This window comes from Cynara cardunculus, unplaced genomic scaffold (genome assembly GCF_001531365.2).
Source record: "Cynara cardunculus var. scolymus isolate 2C unplaced genomic scaffold, CcrdV1 Un_Scaffold_1492, whole genome shotgun sequence".
NCBI classification, from domain to species: Eukaryota; Viridiplantae; Streptophyta; class Magnoliopsida; order Asterales; family Asteraceae; genus Cynara; species Cynara cardunculus.
The window spans coordinates 63,422-79,504 of NW_020200780.1; the positions used below are offsets into that span (position 1 = coordinate 63,422).

General features: G+C 35.8%; 1 protein-coding gene across 5 annotated transcripts in view; it reads left to right on the top strand.

Moving 5' to 3' along the window:
* The first annotated feature begins 7,574 nt into the window (after positions 1-7,574).
* Positions 7,575-16,083, top strand: part of LOC112502479 (multisubstrate pseudouridine synthase 7) — a 40,110-nt gene continuing 31,601 nt past the window's right edge. For 2 of the 5 annotated variants that reach the window (XM_025106391.1, XM_025106395.1), the window contains exons 1-9: positions 7,575-7,775; positions 8,672-8,750; positions 8,840-9,037; positions 9,153-9,367; positions 9,650-9,722; positions 10,159-10,215; positions 14,793-14,872; positions 14,965-15,027; positions 15,211-15,298. In XM_025106391.1, coding sequence (XP_024962159.1) covers positions 7,690-7,775; positions 8,672-8,750; positions 8,840-9,037; positions 9,153-9,367; positions 9,650-9,722; positions 10,159-10,215; positions 14,793-14,872; positions 14,965-15,027; positions 15,211-15,298 — 939 coding nt within the window. In that variant the 5' untranslated portion in view covers positions 7,575-7,689. The remainder of the gene's footprint in view (positions 7,776-8,671; positions 8,751-8,839; positions 9,038-9,152; positions 9,368-9,649; positions 9,723-10,158; positions 10,216-14,792; positions 14,873-14,964; positions 15,028-15,210; positions 15,299-16,083) is intronic. The other 3 variants (XM_025106393.1, XM_025106394.1, XM_025106392.1) reach the window with 3 other exon arrangements.

The window sequence follows — 16,083 nt, forward strand, 5'->3', positions numbered from 1 at the left end:
TACTCAGTCATCAGAGACATCAACGTCAACTTTGCTGAACTTATATTTGACGATATGGTACTGAAGTTGAACAAGCGTCAGCGAGAAAAGGTGGTTCCCTACACCCAGTTCCTAAACGGGATTCTAGCCAGAATCCTAGCAACAAAGTACCCTGCTCAGATTGACCTCCCCATCTGCAGGCTTAGATCAATAATTCTTGATCACAAGTCTAAGCCCCTCAAACGTCGGTCTATTCTTTCAAATGTTGAGGATAGCCAATGGTCCTCTTCTTCCTTCTTCTTCTTCAATAGCTACGATTGTGGCAAATCCCCCTTAGTCTATCCCAGCTGCTACCTTCTTATCCTTTCAAAAGAGGACACAATTTGAACCCACCCTTAATCCTTCAAAGAGGGTTAAGAAAGCTACAAAAGGGGAGCCATCTAAGCTAGCCGAGACCTCTCAACAGGTATCAACTATTGACCTTCGCCTTACCCCTGAGGCATCTGTTGTTACCCGCCCTTTCTCTTCAACAATATCTTCAGTTGTTGTCATATGTGTGACTCCTTCCCCAACCACTTCAGTGACTCAAATCACTGAATGTGTGATTCCCAGCATAGCCAATCCTGATCGTCCACATCTCTTCTCAACCATTCTCTCATCCCCTCCTTCTTTGGTCTCTATTACACATACTGATGATCCCATGGTGGTTGTACCCACCATTAGTGAAGCCACCACCACAGGACCTGAGGATGCTCCTCCTTTTCCCCCCTTCAACAACATACATTTGATCCTTTCGACAACACATTTAAGATGCTCAACAGTGATCCTTTGGATCCTGCTGATGAACCCTCGGGTATACACTAAACCCCTTCCCTTTATTTCTTTGTTACTAATCCTAAGCTCTCTTGTGCTCAATGATCTCCTATTTCTACATGTCTTATGGAGAATGAACCCCCAATCACCAAGACAGACGTCTATGACATGGCTAAGGATGTCAAGTTGCTGCTCCTGTTGTTGCAACCGTCCTCGACAAGATGACTGAGGTACACCAGGAAATGCCCTCAAAAGATGACCTGACTCACGATCTTCTTATTTTCCAAGCTGAGGTGCATGAAGTCAAAAAATCAGTTCACTTACAACCCCACCAGCTACTCATTTATCTATCAAAAGATAAGTGTTTCATTAACACTTGGGGCACGCAACTCATAATCTATTGGTTTCTCATTCAAAGATAGCTGATATTGAAAAAGAAGGATATATGTCCCCCCTTCAAGTCTTGTTGATCACAAATTGAGTCCAATAAATTTGTGTAGTCCATACTGTTTATCTTTTTGAGCCTAATCTGAAACATTAGTTGCTTTATCATTTCTTCATTGCATAAATTTATAGAATATTTGTTATTCTATCAGAACATTCACATATACGCTTTTTAAAGCTATCAATGATTGAATGGAAGTCCTGGTGAGATGAACATTAAAAAGTCTCATATATGAAGTACATTCGTTGTACTTAATATATCTGTTATATTTACAGGCCAATCTTTTTATAAGATTGAAAGCAGGTTCATAAGTATAATCTGGTTTTTTCCCTCACCTTCATAATCTGAAAATATTATATAAGTGAATTTGAAAAGATTTGCTTATCTTTATATGAATTGACGACATATTTTCAAAGTTCATTCATTTCGAAGTATGATGTAGATGCTCCTCATTTCATCATAAGGGGGAGTATTCTTGAAAATGAATGAAGATTTCTGAGTCAATTTCTGAAGATCAGGGAAGGTGTCAAAGTTTGAAAGGAGTTGATCATTTAGTGTTGATAATTGCTGAAGATTATCGTGCCGCAATGTTCAAAGGGGATTGAATGTAAAGATCATTTTTCAAAAAAAAAGTATGTTGTTTCTTAAAAGGGAGATTATCAAAATGATAAATCCTATCAGTTTAAGGGGGAGATAATGTTTTTTTGAAAAGTTATTTGGAAGAGATTGTAAAAGCTTTGAAGTTCAAATATTAAAGAATCAAAGTTTCTGAAAGTTTTCTGAAGATTGTTGTTGTTTTGGACTTGAATCCAGAGGGGAAGATTGTTGGAACAAAAATGTTGTATTCAAGTCCCGATATTAAAAATGTTTTAATATGTTTTGTAATGTAGTTTCCTTTTATAGAAAGTTAGTTTAGTTTCCTGTTTTAGAAGGTGTTATAAATAGGGTGTTGTTAGTTTTGTTAATAAGCTGCTAATCATAATTGTAATTGTCAGATTCGTAAGATTGTGATAGATTGAGAGAGATTAGAGATCAAGAACTTGTACTACATTTGACATCAATGACATGGGGACTTATTCATATCTTCATCTATGTTCTTGATCATTTCTTATTTAATTGATTGTTTAGACTTGAATCTGGGATCACAGAAGCGCTGAACTTAATGAAGACGGAAATCCATCAAAACTCTGAAGTTGTCGTTGCTCTCTCTAGCAAGGCCGAAGATGTTCAGGCCCTGCTTACCAGGCATGGTGAGTTACTTGAACGGATTTTTCAACTTCTTCCGCAACCAGAACCTGTTCCTGAAGCACTGCTCGTCGGTTTATTCAACCTTAGATTTCAACACAAAAATAGAACTCGACGCAAGTATACACCTTGAACTAATATCGTCTCGTAACAAGCAATAATGGTAAAGTACCCGATATCGTTCCCACAGAGATAGTTTTCCAAAGTTCTTCAAAAGTCCAGTCTATAAAAACTAATTTCAGATGGAGAAACGAGGGATTTGTTTTATCTAAAATTGGGAGGTTTGATTAGCAACTACAAAAATATCAGTCGTAAAAAGAAGCACATGGTGCAAAGATTGATCAAGTCACTAAACAAATGATTCAGCAAAAAGGTGACATATCATTTCTGTCACAATTATCTAAAATCAATAAATGATTTTATATAACTGTCACAGTATCAAATATCGGGTCAGACGTCCTCCCAAGAGTACACACCGGTCAACGTGCTATCGATACGATATCATTTATGTTGTCGCGAATCCTAGAACAACACAGTGTTACCATTCTACACCGTAGGAGTATAGTACTTGTCAGATACTAAAGCTATTTATAGCCTTCTCCTATTACCTCAGGTTTAATTATTTATCTTAACTCTGAAAGTCAATACATTTTCATACACAAAATCAGTTGTCAATTAATTTTAATGTAATCTTCAATGAAATATTAATCACCTGAAACAAATAGTAGACTATAATGCTAATAAGACATCTTTGTACTTTCACATCGGCTTTGGTCTTAATTTTCCCTTACACCCCAAGCTATGGCGTTTAGCCCATCATTGTTTGGTTTCTTCTCTCGAAGGATGTAAAGACTGAAAGATAAATAACTAATACGGAAAAGTAAATTGTAGAAATTAAATTACAAGAAATTAAAATACTGAAATGTAAAGTACTGGAAATTAAATTATAGAAAAGTAAATACAGAAATATAAATGACTGAAAGTAAATTACTGGAAATTAAAATGCAGAAAAGTAAATTGTGGTAGAGTATAGTGCAGAAATTAAAAGACTGAAATATAAAAGACTGAAATTAAACTACTAAGAGATAAATATTAATAATTAAAATTATTCTAAGACATAAAGTAAACATTTGATTACTAAGATGTGACAATTGAAAGCATGAAAAGAAGAGAAGACTTGTAGAAACTTACACTCCAAGTTACGAAACTTGCAAGACAAGTTTCGCTACTAAAAACGAAGAGTTACTTGAAAACACTTGAAAACAGATTATTTAGTCTACGAAAATTAATCGAGAGCCACAAAGGATGAAATCCAATGTAAAACAACAGAAATCAATTAATTATAACTTGTAACGAAAATCATAGAACGTTTGTAACTTGAAAGTAAGAGCAGAAATGAGATGAAGATTAAATAAGAGCACTTGAATTAAAAACTTGAGAATGTAATCACAACTTCACTTCAACAAATTCGGTTCTTGGTTGGAAGCAAGAAAACCGAAAGCAATAAAACCAAAAACAATAATATAAAGAGTAATTGTTTTTAACACAAAGGTTGTGTGTAAAAGTGTGTAAAACCATGCCTTAAGCACCTATTTATAGGGAAAGGAAGCTTGCACAAGGGGGTCTTCTAATGAGACAAAAGGGGTCTTCAAAAATGGGCTTTGACCAGGCCCAAGGCCTTAGATCCAGCAGCTTCAAAGGGGCAGCCCAAGGAAATTCGGCCCAGACAAAAGGTGCAACTCACATACTGGTGCTATAGGATTCTGCCAACATGCTCCTACAGGACTGCTGCAGGACTTGGCCCAAAAATCATCAAAAATCTGCATAAACAGGGAATTAACATTAGATATGATATACTACTGCTATTATATAAAGATGACATAAAAAGACTCACTTACGACACTAATGGGAAAATAAAACAAGTGAAAAGGGTTAAGAAAATAATGTAATAAGGTTAATAAATTAACACTTATCAAGCACCTTCAAAGAAGCTGATCATCAATAGCTGGATAAGGTCGCTGAATTCAACCTTCATTAAGCCGAAGCAATTGCTTCCGTCGAGCAGAAACTGCAAGACATGGTTTCTCGCCTCCCTCTCTCAGCTATTAATGTTAATGATGACAAAAAAAGGGGATAAGTCTAACAAGGACCTTATGGAGAAGAATACAGCTATTGAGGATGCCAGGGAGAATATCCCTAAAGCTATCGATGATGATGATGTCGTGGTTACTACTGCTACTGACCCTTACACCTCTGAATTTCCAAATGTTGGTGATGAATATGATGATGATGAGGACTCTAAGCCTCAGATCCTAGACGCAGGTGTTGACCTTGGTGGCAATGATGATGACAACGACGATGATGATGATTTCTACATTCAAATCATTCCAAGGCCCTGTCAAAGGAATCTCTTTCAGGGAACCTGCTTCCCAGGGGGAGAGATCATTACACCAGTACTCCTCTGGCAAAGGAAAATGAGTCGTCAAATAAAACCTTACCCTAATTCTTGAGGCACTCAGCCAAATGATTGGTTCACTGAAAAAGATCCCCAAAAAGAGTAAATGAGACATGTACTTATGAGTTCCATTTATTTCTTACATTTGCTGACACCTTTCTAGTCAGTGAATATGCTCTCAGTATTCAATTATTAATATTATGTAAGTTTATTCTTTCCTTGTAATCCTTTACAATTAAAGTAAATTTCCATAGTAAGCGTATCACTGGAAGAGATCCCAAAATAGTTAAAAGAGACAAGTATTTTACTAATATATTTTCCTTATTGCAATACCGAAGCTATTTTCTTTATGTTGCTTTGTCATCATCTAATAGGGGGAAATTGTTGATCCTCTCTCTCTCTCTCTCTTAGTGATTTGATGATGATCCTTTTTATCTTACGAAGTGTATTATCTCTTTATTCGGCTTCAACGATCATCACTGAGTCTGTTCAGTGATCGCTGAACATGTACTGTAATTCTCTCAGAGACAAGTATTCTTCACGAAGACAAAACTCACACCAGAAAACCTTTAGTGATATCGAAGATAAAGCTGAAGACAGAGACAAACAACTTCATGATCCGATGCGATTCTCAATGATAACGAGTCTGTCTATACAAGTGTGAAATCTACTCAAGATTCAGCGAACACTAAAGAAACCTCAACGTTATTCCAGTGTCAGCTATCAAATGAATCTTGTTGGACAAGATCAATTTTTATTTTGTCCTTCTACACACAAAGAACAAACCCATATCTCTCAAAGTAAAGTACTGCACAAAGTCACTCTATTGTCTCCAAACATGCTTACCTACTTTGTGAAAGACTAATGTTCATATACGGTCAAAAGCTTGTATATATCTGCAACAAAGGACAAGCTCACCTCTACAAGCCTGTCACGTGCTTTGTACAGTCTGACTTGCACTTAATGCAACATGTATAAATAGCTGAGAAGCTCTTCCTTCTCAATTACCACCACCTTCGACCAGAAGAAGCAATCTATTGCCAAGAATTCTTACTTCTTGAAAATCAACTCTCTACCTAAGAGAAAGGCTTCTTCCCAAGTACAAGTCCTCTTAACATTTTCTTTTAGCAAATCTTTTCTTTATTGTTTTCTGTAACTTGTGTGTTTCTTTTGATTGATTAGATAAGTTCTATATCTTATCTTTTTCGTAAACAATCTGTAAAATTATGTATTGATCATCTTTATCAATAAAGAATTTTTAAAAGTAAAAGCTACTGTACAAACTTTTCATGAATCACGACAAACTTTTGGTATATATTTGAACACTTTGCACATACAAGGTTTTAACCAAATTTTGTTTTTCAGGTTTAAAAAATCATTACAATTGCAGTCAAGATTTTATTTATAGTAGTTGTTCGTGCATAGTTTCTCCATGTGAATTTGAAGAGTTTAGCCAAAAGTACGAAGCCATTTGAGTGCACATGTTTGTCTAGACTTGCCAACAGTTTTACTGTAGAGCTGTTCATAGGCGGGACGACCCATTAGACCCAGTCCATTCGGCCCACTAGAAATACGGGCTTGGACAATCATTATCGAGAAAATGGACGAACTCGAGTTTATTCGTTAAAATTAACGGACGAACATGGTCAATATAAAAATATATATAGATAGACCCGTCCAGTCTGTTTATATTTTATAATTAATATTTTTTTCCATTAACTAAAATTATACAATTAATATTTTTTTCCATTAACTAAAATTATACTACTATATTTTAAAATTAAATTATTAAAGTTATATAATGTGACTTTTTGGTTATTGTTGAGAACTCAAAAGTCTAAGGGTTGTTTGTTTACCTCTTAATGTGAATATTAATGTTATACATAAAAAATAGGAATGCATTATTGATTTTATGGAAGTTTGAATTTTGTTTTTCATTTCTTTCTCTATTTGTTGAGATCCATGTGTCACTTTTTAGTTGCTTAAAATTTTAATTGCAACAGTGTTTTTCCTTTACTTTTTGGTTACAAATTTGTGAATTAATTGCTAGTGATCAAGTTTATAAGAGTTACACTTTGTAGGCAAGCTAGCCCATGGGCAACCCCAACCCCTTTAAGGGACGGGGCAATGACAAGTTGTCAAGTCCAAAAAAAGGGGTTTGGATTTACAATATATCCGTTGGACAAAAAAACAAGTTAGGCCCAGTCCAGACTCCGTAAATAATTAACTCTATTATATGGTTTGCCTTTATTTCTGTTTGAGAAACGTTTAGAATTTATTTAAAGTCATGTTGTATGCCAAGGAAATGAGTATAACACTACTTACCGGGTGTTTGAGATTGCTTATAAAAATAATTTATTGGCTTATTCCTGTGTGATACCGGTAATAAACATTTTTGAATGTTTGGATAAACAACTTATACCGGTGTCAAACAGATAATAAGAAGTTTTTGAAAAAGTTAAACCCTTATAACTTATAATAAATTAATAAATGTTTTTATAAAAAACATAAATTATTTCAAATAAACTATCCCAAAAAAACCTCTTTAAAAAATTATCTTGTAAATTATAATAAAAAATGGAAAGCCCTCTTACCAATTTGGGGTTGTAGTAGCATGTTCCATAGAAACATGGGATTGCTTACTCTCTATGCTGCCTTCCCCACTCTTTGTCAGCGGCAACTAAAACCCTCCTCCTTCCAACAACCATTGCTTCTAAAACCCTACTGCTTCAATCAATCACAATCAGCAGCCATGAATTCCCCCCTCGAAGAATCCGACGTCGGGATCTCCTTCTACATATCCCCTCTCCCTGGTTTTCGAGGCATTCTCAAGCAAAGGTCTCATCTTTCTCTTTCATTTCATGCAGCATTTGAGTTCGTATAACTTTCCATCGTCTGGAGGTCTTTCTCTTTATTGTGTAATCTAAAACGCAGAAGATGGTGATTTCTTTTACGCTTTGATCTCTAAGGTTAAAGGGTAGTTTAAAGCCGTAAGGTTGATGATAATTTTATATTGTGATAATTACATTAGTGTTTACGACAGATACTCCCTCAATTTAAATGAAGAGTATGCACTTTGATTTTGTAGGTCAAAACCTGGTTCTTTAGAAACCAAAATTGAACCAGACATTTTTAGTTTTGTAACTTCAAAGTGCTCTAGTGTTAACGGTTTTTTTTGTGGTTTAATGTGGTTGTGACATTTTTTTCTTCAACCATAACGTTCCTTTCGTATCAATTTTGACATTGGAAATAGTTTTATTCGACTTTCAAAAGTCGATTCCGGACGTGGGGAAAGGAGGGTATGCTGCATTACTCTATGTTTTTCTCGAAACACATGGGAACAATCAGGGGTTGGAACTTCTACTTTCGGCCCATTGTTGCACCCTTTCTAAGTGTGTGAATTGAGATTAGCATTTTTTTACCACTTGAGCAAGCCTGTTGGCTACAACACTCTTAAATTTGTAAAGAATCATTAGTGCTTGTGCTCATGTGTTTTACTAATTCAACTGGATTATCTGAACTGCTTAAAATTTTGTTCAGCTGCTTATTCAGGCTGTAGAATTNTTAGTGCTTGTGCTCATGTGTTTTACTAATTCAACTGGATTATCTGAACTGCTTAAAATTTTGTTCAGCTGCTTATTCAGGCTGTAGAATTTGTTCTTGATATAATTTTTAGAACTTCTATTTGGTAACTAAACGGAATTTTATGCTTTTGATATCTTTCATGTCTACAGGTATTGTGACTTTGTAGTCAATGAAGTAGATTTGGATGGAAATGTTGTTCATTTGACCTCCTTAGATGCGCCAGCAGAGGTCTTTTAGTGTCTTTTATCATCTAACATACCGTTATTTGTATTCTCATTTGCATTGTGTTTTGATAATGAATGTTTTTAATGAATCAGCCAACAGAGGAACATAAAACGAAGATGCCAGATCAACTGAAAGGTGATCAGGGTGCTGAAATCGAATTGTTTAGAGATCTAGTTGGTGACTCTGATGCCAACTCTCTGAAGGAATTTATAGATAAAATTAATTCAGATGTTGAAGATGGAGCTACATCCATTGTTCTTTCTCCAAGTTCTGATAAAGTCCACCGCACGGTAGAAATTTCTTTTCTCAATCTTTCCTTCGAGGAACTATAAATGTGCCTGATGTGTATCTGCATATTTATCATTTAATAGCAAGTGTATTTTGTTAACTATTTCCACCCTCCAGGCAGTACATAACTTTTTCAAAGAAAGACTCAAGTTCTTGGTTACCGACACAGTAGATGGACCTGATCCCTCGTCAAAATGCATCCGCGTAAGACTGAATTCAGGAGAGGATAATGGCAGAGGCCAAGGTTCTAAGAAGCGGAAAGGCAGAGGCGAGACCCCTTATGACAGTCGAGGTTCAGATCATTGGCCCGAGCATCTTGGAAAGTTCCTTAGGTAATGGGAAAATGATGTCCATCTTTAAACTGTGCTTAGAAAAAAGAGTTTAAAAATGTTGTTCAGCAAACCCTCCATTCTGCACACACCTCCATTCATGTAATATCTGCTATCTGTTAAATATGTATAATTATTTGACACCTATTGGGCTCGTAGCAAGTTGATATTTGAAATGAATCTGATTTCTGCATGAAGCTTTCTTTATTTTAAATAAAATAAGCATCAACCGGGTCTCATTTATCTCTTTAACATTTGTAAATGTTTTCCAATATTCATATTCAGGTTCCATCTTTGCAAGGAAAACAAGGATACACAAGAGGCATTAGGGGTGATTGGAAAGATGCTTGGCATTCAGGTGGTTATTGTTAACATAATGCTCATACACCATTTTAGGGTAATCCAATGGAATTGGAGGAAAACAATAGTTTTTCCATATACCTTTTTAAACAATCAGCTTCTTGGGGGTTTTTATCTACCATCACCATATATTAGTCCTTTCATCCCATATAAGTTGCAACACTTGCCTCTTTTAGGATGTCCCATGAAAATTGTAAAATTTCAACTTTTCATGTTAAAATGGTTGTTTGCCCATCATAAACATTATTTAAAGTTCCTCTATTTGATTTTTACCGAAGGTTGTCAAACAATTTCTAAACTTTGTGCCAAGTGACAAGTTGCAATTTTCACAATTTTTCTGGGACAGAGGGAGTACTTATTTTCTCTTTTTTAGGTTTCTATAGGATCCATCTGTTGTAGTGAACACTTGCAGCTATTAATATTTTCTTTTACAGCCAAGGTCATTTGGATTTTCTGGTACGAAAGATAAACGTGCAGTAACAACTCAAAGGGTAACTATATTTTCTGCTGGGTACTTGTCGCATAATCTATGTTAATATACGTACATGCATACACAAACATGCAAGCCAATTATGAGTGAGTGATGAATTATTGGTCAGTAATTAACTTTCACATTAGGTCTTGTTGAGCTGTTTATCTTAACTCAATATATTTCTATGCATCTTGAGCTTCAAATTCACTAGTTTATAGTTTTAATTTACTTTTGCTATTTACAGACCTTAATGATGACATAAATTGTGATACAATATTTTCCCTTTTTTCTTTTTGTTCAGATCTTATGATATGATCTCATAGAGCTCTTTAAGGATTCGAATATGCAAAAACAATTGATAGCTTATACTTCTTTCATAGAAGTAATGAAAATATTTATTAGCATTATATGAAACTAGAATGATCAGATGCGTCTTACATCCCACATTATATACATTGTGTGTATGATAATTCAAGTTAACTTAGCTAATCCATGGTGCCATATACCCTGGCTGGTTATATGTATTCATTTATTAATTGTTGTCCTTAGCCAGACTTGTAGTTCAACCTCCAACAATAATATCTTAACTATTTTTGACTTGTTAATTTTTGAATTTTATCTTGCGCTTCCAACAATTTCTTTATCACCAATTTAACATTGCTGTAAACAAAGCAGTTTCTACATTGTGCATTGTAGACCCAATGAAGTTCTCCTAGTTTATCTCCTACTGAACCTATTTTCTTCATCTTTCATGGGATTAATGTGATTGTTTTCTCTAGTTGGGCCTCTAGATTAAGGTGTAGTAGGTCAAGAAGGATAAGGTTACTCATAATGAGGATATGTTTTCCTTGAACGAAGAAACGGAAGACCGAACAGCAATCTGCAAATTCATCCTGCAATTCCCAGAAAAGTGAAGTTACTGTTACCAGGATCCAAAAGGAAGACATCCAAACAACTTCATCCAAGAGAAAAGGAATGAGTTGATCCCTGCATTCCTCTAAAAGTAAAAAAAAACACCGTCACCATGACAATAACAGATCACCAAAGTATCTGTACATCTCATAAATTCTTTCAGAAATAATTATACAAGATAAAGCATGCAATAGTACCGAGGTAGCACTCTGCTTTCACTACATTGTTTGTTGTATGATCATTGTGTTCTTAAGGCGTGTTCACTTCAGTTGATGTCCATTTAAGTGAGTAACAATTTTTATTTTTCTTTTAATGTTAGTAGTATCATTGTGTCTTTCAGTGTAGCGCTTGATGTCTTTGTTATGGATTAGCATGAAAGTCCTTTCAGATATGTACCAGGATATCCCTTTAGCTATATCTTCACTTCTTATCACAGGTGTACACACTTGACAATATACATATTCTGCAACTCTTATTCTTGATACCACATGGTCATGACTTTGGTGAGTCCTCTATTCCTTTCACCTATGATAGTTCCTTACTTAGCCTATGCTACCTAACCTGGTACTTAAGGAAGCATGAGAACAGGTGCATCACTGCATCTGTATTGGCCAATGGGTGCATGGGTCAAAACATTTCTTTGGTATGAGGTGTGTGTAAAACATCGTGGAACAGACTAAAAGATTTGCCTGATTTGGGTAAGTGTGAGTCACATTTGTTTACACAAATATCTTTAGATGAAAAACATTTCTAATAAATAAAAATTATCAAAGTAATTAAACCAATAACTACATAATCCTTAAAGTACTTGTTGATCAAACTCTATTAGGTTCAGCCTACAAACACATAAGCTTTAGGCTTCTAAATATTGAGAAAAGCTAAAAAAGAAACAACAAAGAAAGGAGGCATGCAAAAAGAGAAGCTGATGAGATAAGTACATAAGAATAAGAAAATAAAGATGAGTATGTTGGAGAGAAGTAGAAAGCAGAGCATTCTATTGCTTAGATAGTAGGAGCATAAATATTTATGTTTATATTACCATAGATATAGGATGTCCAAGAATTTGAAGTCTTTTCCTTTCTGGATATGGAGATGTTTGAGCCTTCAAACAATAGTTTAAATGATAAAAAAGAGAGCCAAAGCCTCCATATAAACCAGTTGCGCTACATCCTAGCTTCACAGGCGTGACACCATTTTCTCCAAGTGATTTGTTGATTACAATAAATGTGTACCCACCTGTGCATGGCCTTCCCAACTCAACCACCTGCACTCAATTCACACCCATTGTGGATACGACATCCTTAGCTGAAGCACTCAAGCATATAGTTGTTAAAAGTGCGCCTGAGGCGCGCCTAAGCTCTGAGGCTCAAGGTCTTGGGCCTTTTTAAAGTCGAGGCTCAGCGTATTCACAAGGCTCACTAAGGCACTGCGTCTTGAGCTCTTGGCTGAGGCGACTTGTGGGCCTAGGCACACCTCAATAAAGAGTTACTAAATACCTAGTCAAATCCTAATATTAAACAAGCTTTCTTATCTTCTCATCTGCTGGCTTCTTAGAAAAAGAGTTTTAAATATATGACATACGTCAAACCCTAATATTAAATACCAAATCCTTAGAACTTCAAGCCTCCTCTATGAATACCTATACCTTACAACTAATCCTTCACGGCTCACGCTTTAAACTTTTCTCTCTTCCACCTCTACGAAGTACTGTTTGTTTCTGCATTGGAGGCTTGTGGCTGCATATTTGAGTTGTGTGTAACTCTGTGTGTGTGTATATATATCTATATTGATAAGATGCACATTGCATTCCTGAGGCCGACACCTCGCTTCTAAGCCCCAGGTTGCGTCTAAGTGCGCCTTGAGCATTTAACAACTTTGCTCAAGCATTGGTGCTTCCTTCTTGTTCCTTACTCTACTCCTTAACCACATTTTGTTGGCGATTTTCTTGTTCCACCTATTTCCATGCGCAAGGACACTCATCATTCTAACTAAACATCCCATCCAACATTATATTGCCTATGTTACACTTCTTCTCGAGCTAATCATGCATGAAGCTACCTGCTACTTGCCAACTAGAAAGAAGAATTCTCAGTCATGGTAATTATCTATCACTTTGTCTATTCTTCAAGGAGAGGCGTTACTTACCAAGGAAGCATTGACATTTTATCTCATCAATACTTGGTTTTTCAGAAGATGATCATCTGACCTACATGCAACATGGGGAAGATTGCCGTATAGAGATACTATATTTTAAGAATCTTCCAGCAACACTTCAGCATCCATGCCAATATAAATCCCATGTGGGAGTTGAATGCATTTTGGAAGAAAATACTTGGGGTACAGGGTGCCATAAACTTGTTCCTGAAGACGCTACATGAGTATTCTTAATAAATGTCATTTTTAACAAGTATTAGAGTACAAGTAGGTCTATTATAGAGCATAGGCTACTCTACATTGTTGGTGTGATGGTGTCAATGTACACTTGAGAAGAAGAAACAAGCATTGACAACTCTCTTCTTACTCTAGTGCAAAGTCATAAATAATGTGTCTTGGCATGTCTATTGTGAGTGACGTGCGTCCTCTAAAGCTTTTCATATTACATTGTGAAAATATATTAATCATTCAAATAAAAAATAATGAATCTTTCACCGCGATACCTAGTATAGAGGTTGACTGCCATTTGGTGTATAAGTGCAACTACGTTGTCGGAACTGCCACTGGCAATGTCTTTGTCGACTCCACAAGCCTGTCTACTTTACTTAACACTGATATATTGAGGGGCCTTACTTCAGTAATTCTATGTTCTTTCCTAAGCCAAATGTTCACAACTGTCAACGAGAGAACATCTTTGGCAAGACCACTATGGCTTACCTTATATGTTCTTCACAAACATTAGTTATGCTTATAGACCAATGGAAGTATTGCTCATTGCTGATCCAATACCATGCTTATGTTGGCACTAGCATACGATGTTAGTAAACTTTGACAACCAGTAGAGTGGTTTATGTAGATGGTTTTTGCAGACATTAGTCATCTCAGAAACAGGAATATGGTTCACTGGTCCAACAAATATAGGTAATCTGACTTCAGCATTTTTTAGATTATGGGCAAAATGGCATGTTAACATCACCGGTGCAGCCTTTTTTGCTGTCAATGAATAACACCTGTAGGTGGCATGATGGTCTTTCGTATATTCTTTCAATACACATTAATTAAGCTTGTAGAATATAAAATGTTCCTGACTGTTGGCAACTGGCACAAAGCATGCTAACAGAGTGGAATTCGAGAGATGTTTTTTTTTGGCAGATGGCAATAATCTCATAGATGGGAATTATGACTTGCTTCTAATCCAATCCAGTACCACATTATAGTGATGATTTACTCCCAAGTAAAAAGGATACACTTGAATTTTCAAATCCTTTGCTATGGAGGCATTATCACTTTAGCTTATTATTAGGCACATTTAGTTATTCCTTAGCTGTTTTTTCTACTGCCCTTTTTGTCTGTGCACTTGTGATACTGTTAGTCGTAAACTGTAGTGTGTCGTACATCAGTGGTATGTGTCTTAAGGATCTATGTTTGAGATTTTATAGGATATAGGTGTATCTTTGGTAAAAATATTGGAACATATTACTCTTCCTCTCTCAATGATGTCGTACAATTTTGGCATACTTAACGTTGCAGGTCACTGTATTCAAACAGCGTGCAAATAAAGTGGCTAGTCTAAATAAAAGATTGATTGGAATTAAAATCGGTGACTTTTGGTAAGTGCACTAAGTTTAAAAACTCTTAGCATCTATGATCAATCTTTACGGTAACACATGGATGCTGGATGTTGTCACTATGTTGTATGTAGTTATGTTAATGAAGGGCTTCTTCTTGGTCAGCTCCATGGAAACCGATTCACAATCACATTGAGGTTTGAGCGTGACTGCATAAGATTCATTTATGATAGTTAAATTCACTTTTTTATTTTATTTTGGAAGGCAATACACCATATGGAATTGTGGTTGTTTGTTGGTGCGTAAAATGCGACATACTCTTTGTTTCTTACTTTCATTATCTTATCCCTTATTCTGCATATGTGTATACGTTTCTGTAGGGGGGTGGTTGCAGATTCGGAGGATACTGTAAAAGCAGCTGCAGATGCTTTAGGAAAGCATGGCTTCATAAACTATTTTGGCATGCAGGTACCATTGCGCTCAACACCAGAGCACCCTTTCCTGTAACATTCTTTTATTCTCTGTACGATGCGATGGATATAGCCTCAGCTCTACAGTATATCCTCAACTCTACAGTTAATTACTTTTCCTTTGAATTTTCTTGAATTCCTCTAGAAGGCCTACTTGTATGAACTATGGTAAGTTGTTGCTACATTTATCACAATAAATGAACTCAAATCTTTAGGGAAGCATTGGAACATCATTGGACTGTTGCCATTGGAAATGTGCTATATATTTGTGCGCTTTAGCATATATGCAAGGTCCACAAGTCTCATGACAACCAGAAATCCTTAAACAAAGAAACTCATTGCGGGAAAACTCAACTTTTGGTATTTGAGCTTTGTTGTTGTACCAGTTTGGTGACTGAACTTGAAATTTTTACGATTGAGCAATTGTGCAAAACTATATTTTACCACTCACTATGTCAACGTCAAGGTTTCTCCAAAATTTGATGTAAATGCCGACTTGTCAAAGAATAGAGGCCAATTGTTAAAGTGTAACTTGAAGGGCTATAAGCATATCGAAAAAAAGAATACCCAAAACTTTTCCTACTGCACCTGCTTGCACCTGCTTCAGTTATTTGTTGTCTTCCTCACTTCACCGTGTTGCAATGCAATGATCACTGAAAATTAACATAATACCAAGTTTCCCTTTGCCAATTACTCAGTTGAATCGCACTGTAACAACTATTCTAAGAAATTAGAAAATCTACAGCTCGGTTTAAGATGGCGGAATCTTGGCCAAATTGGTGT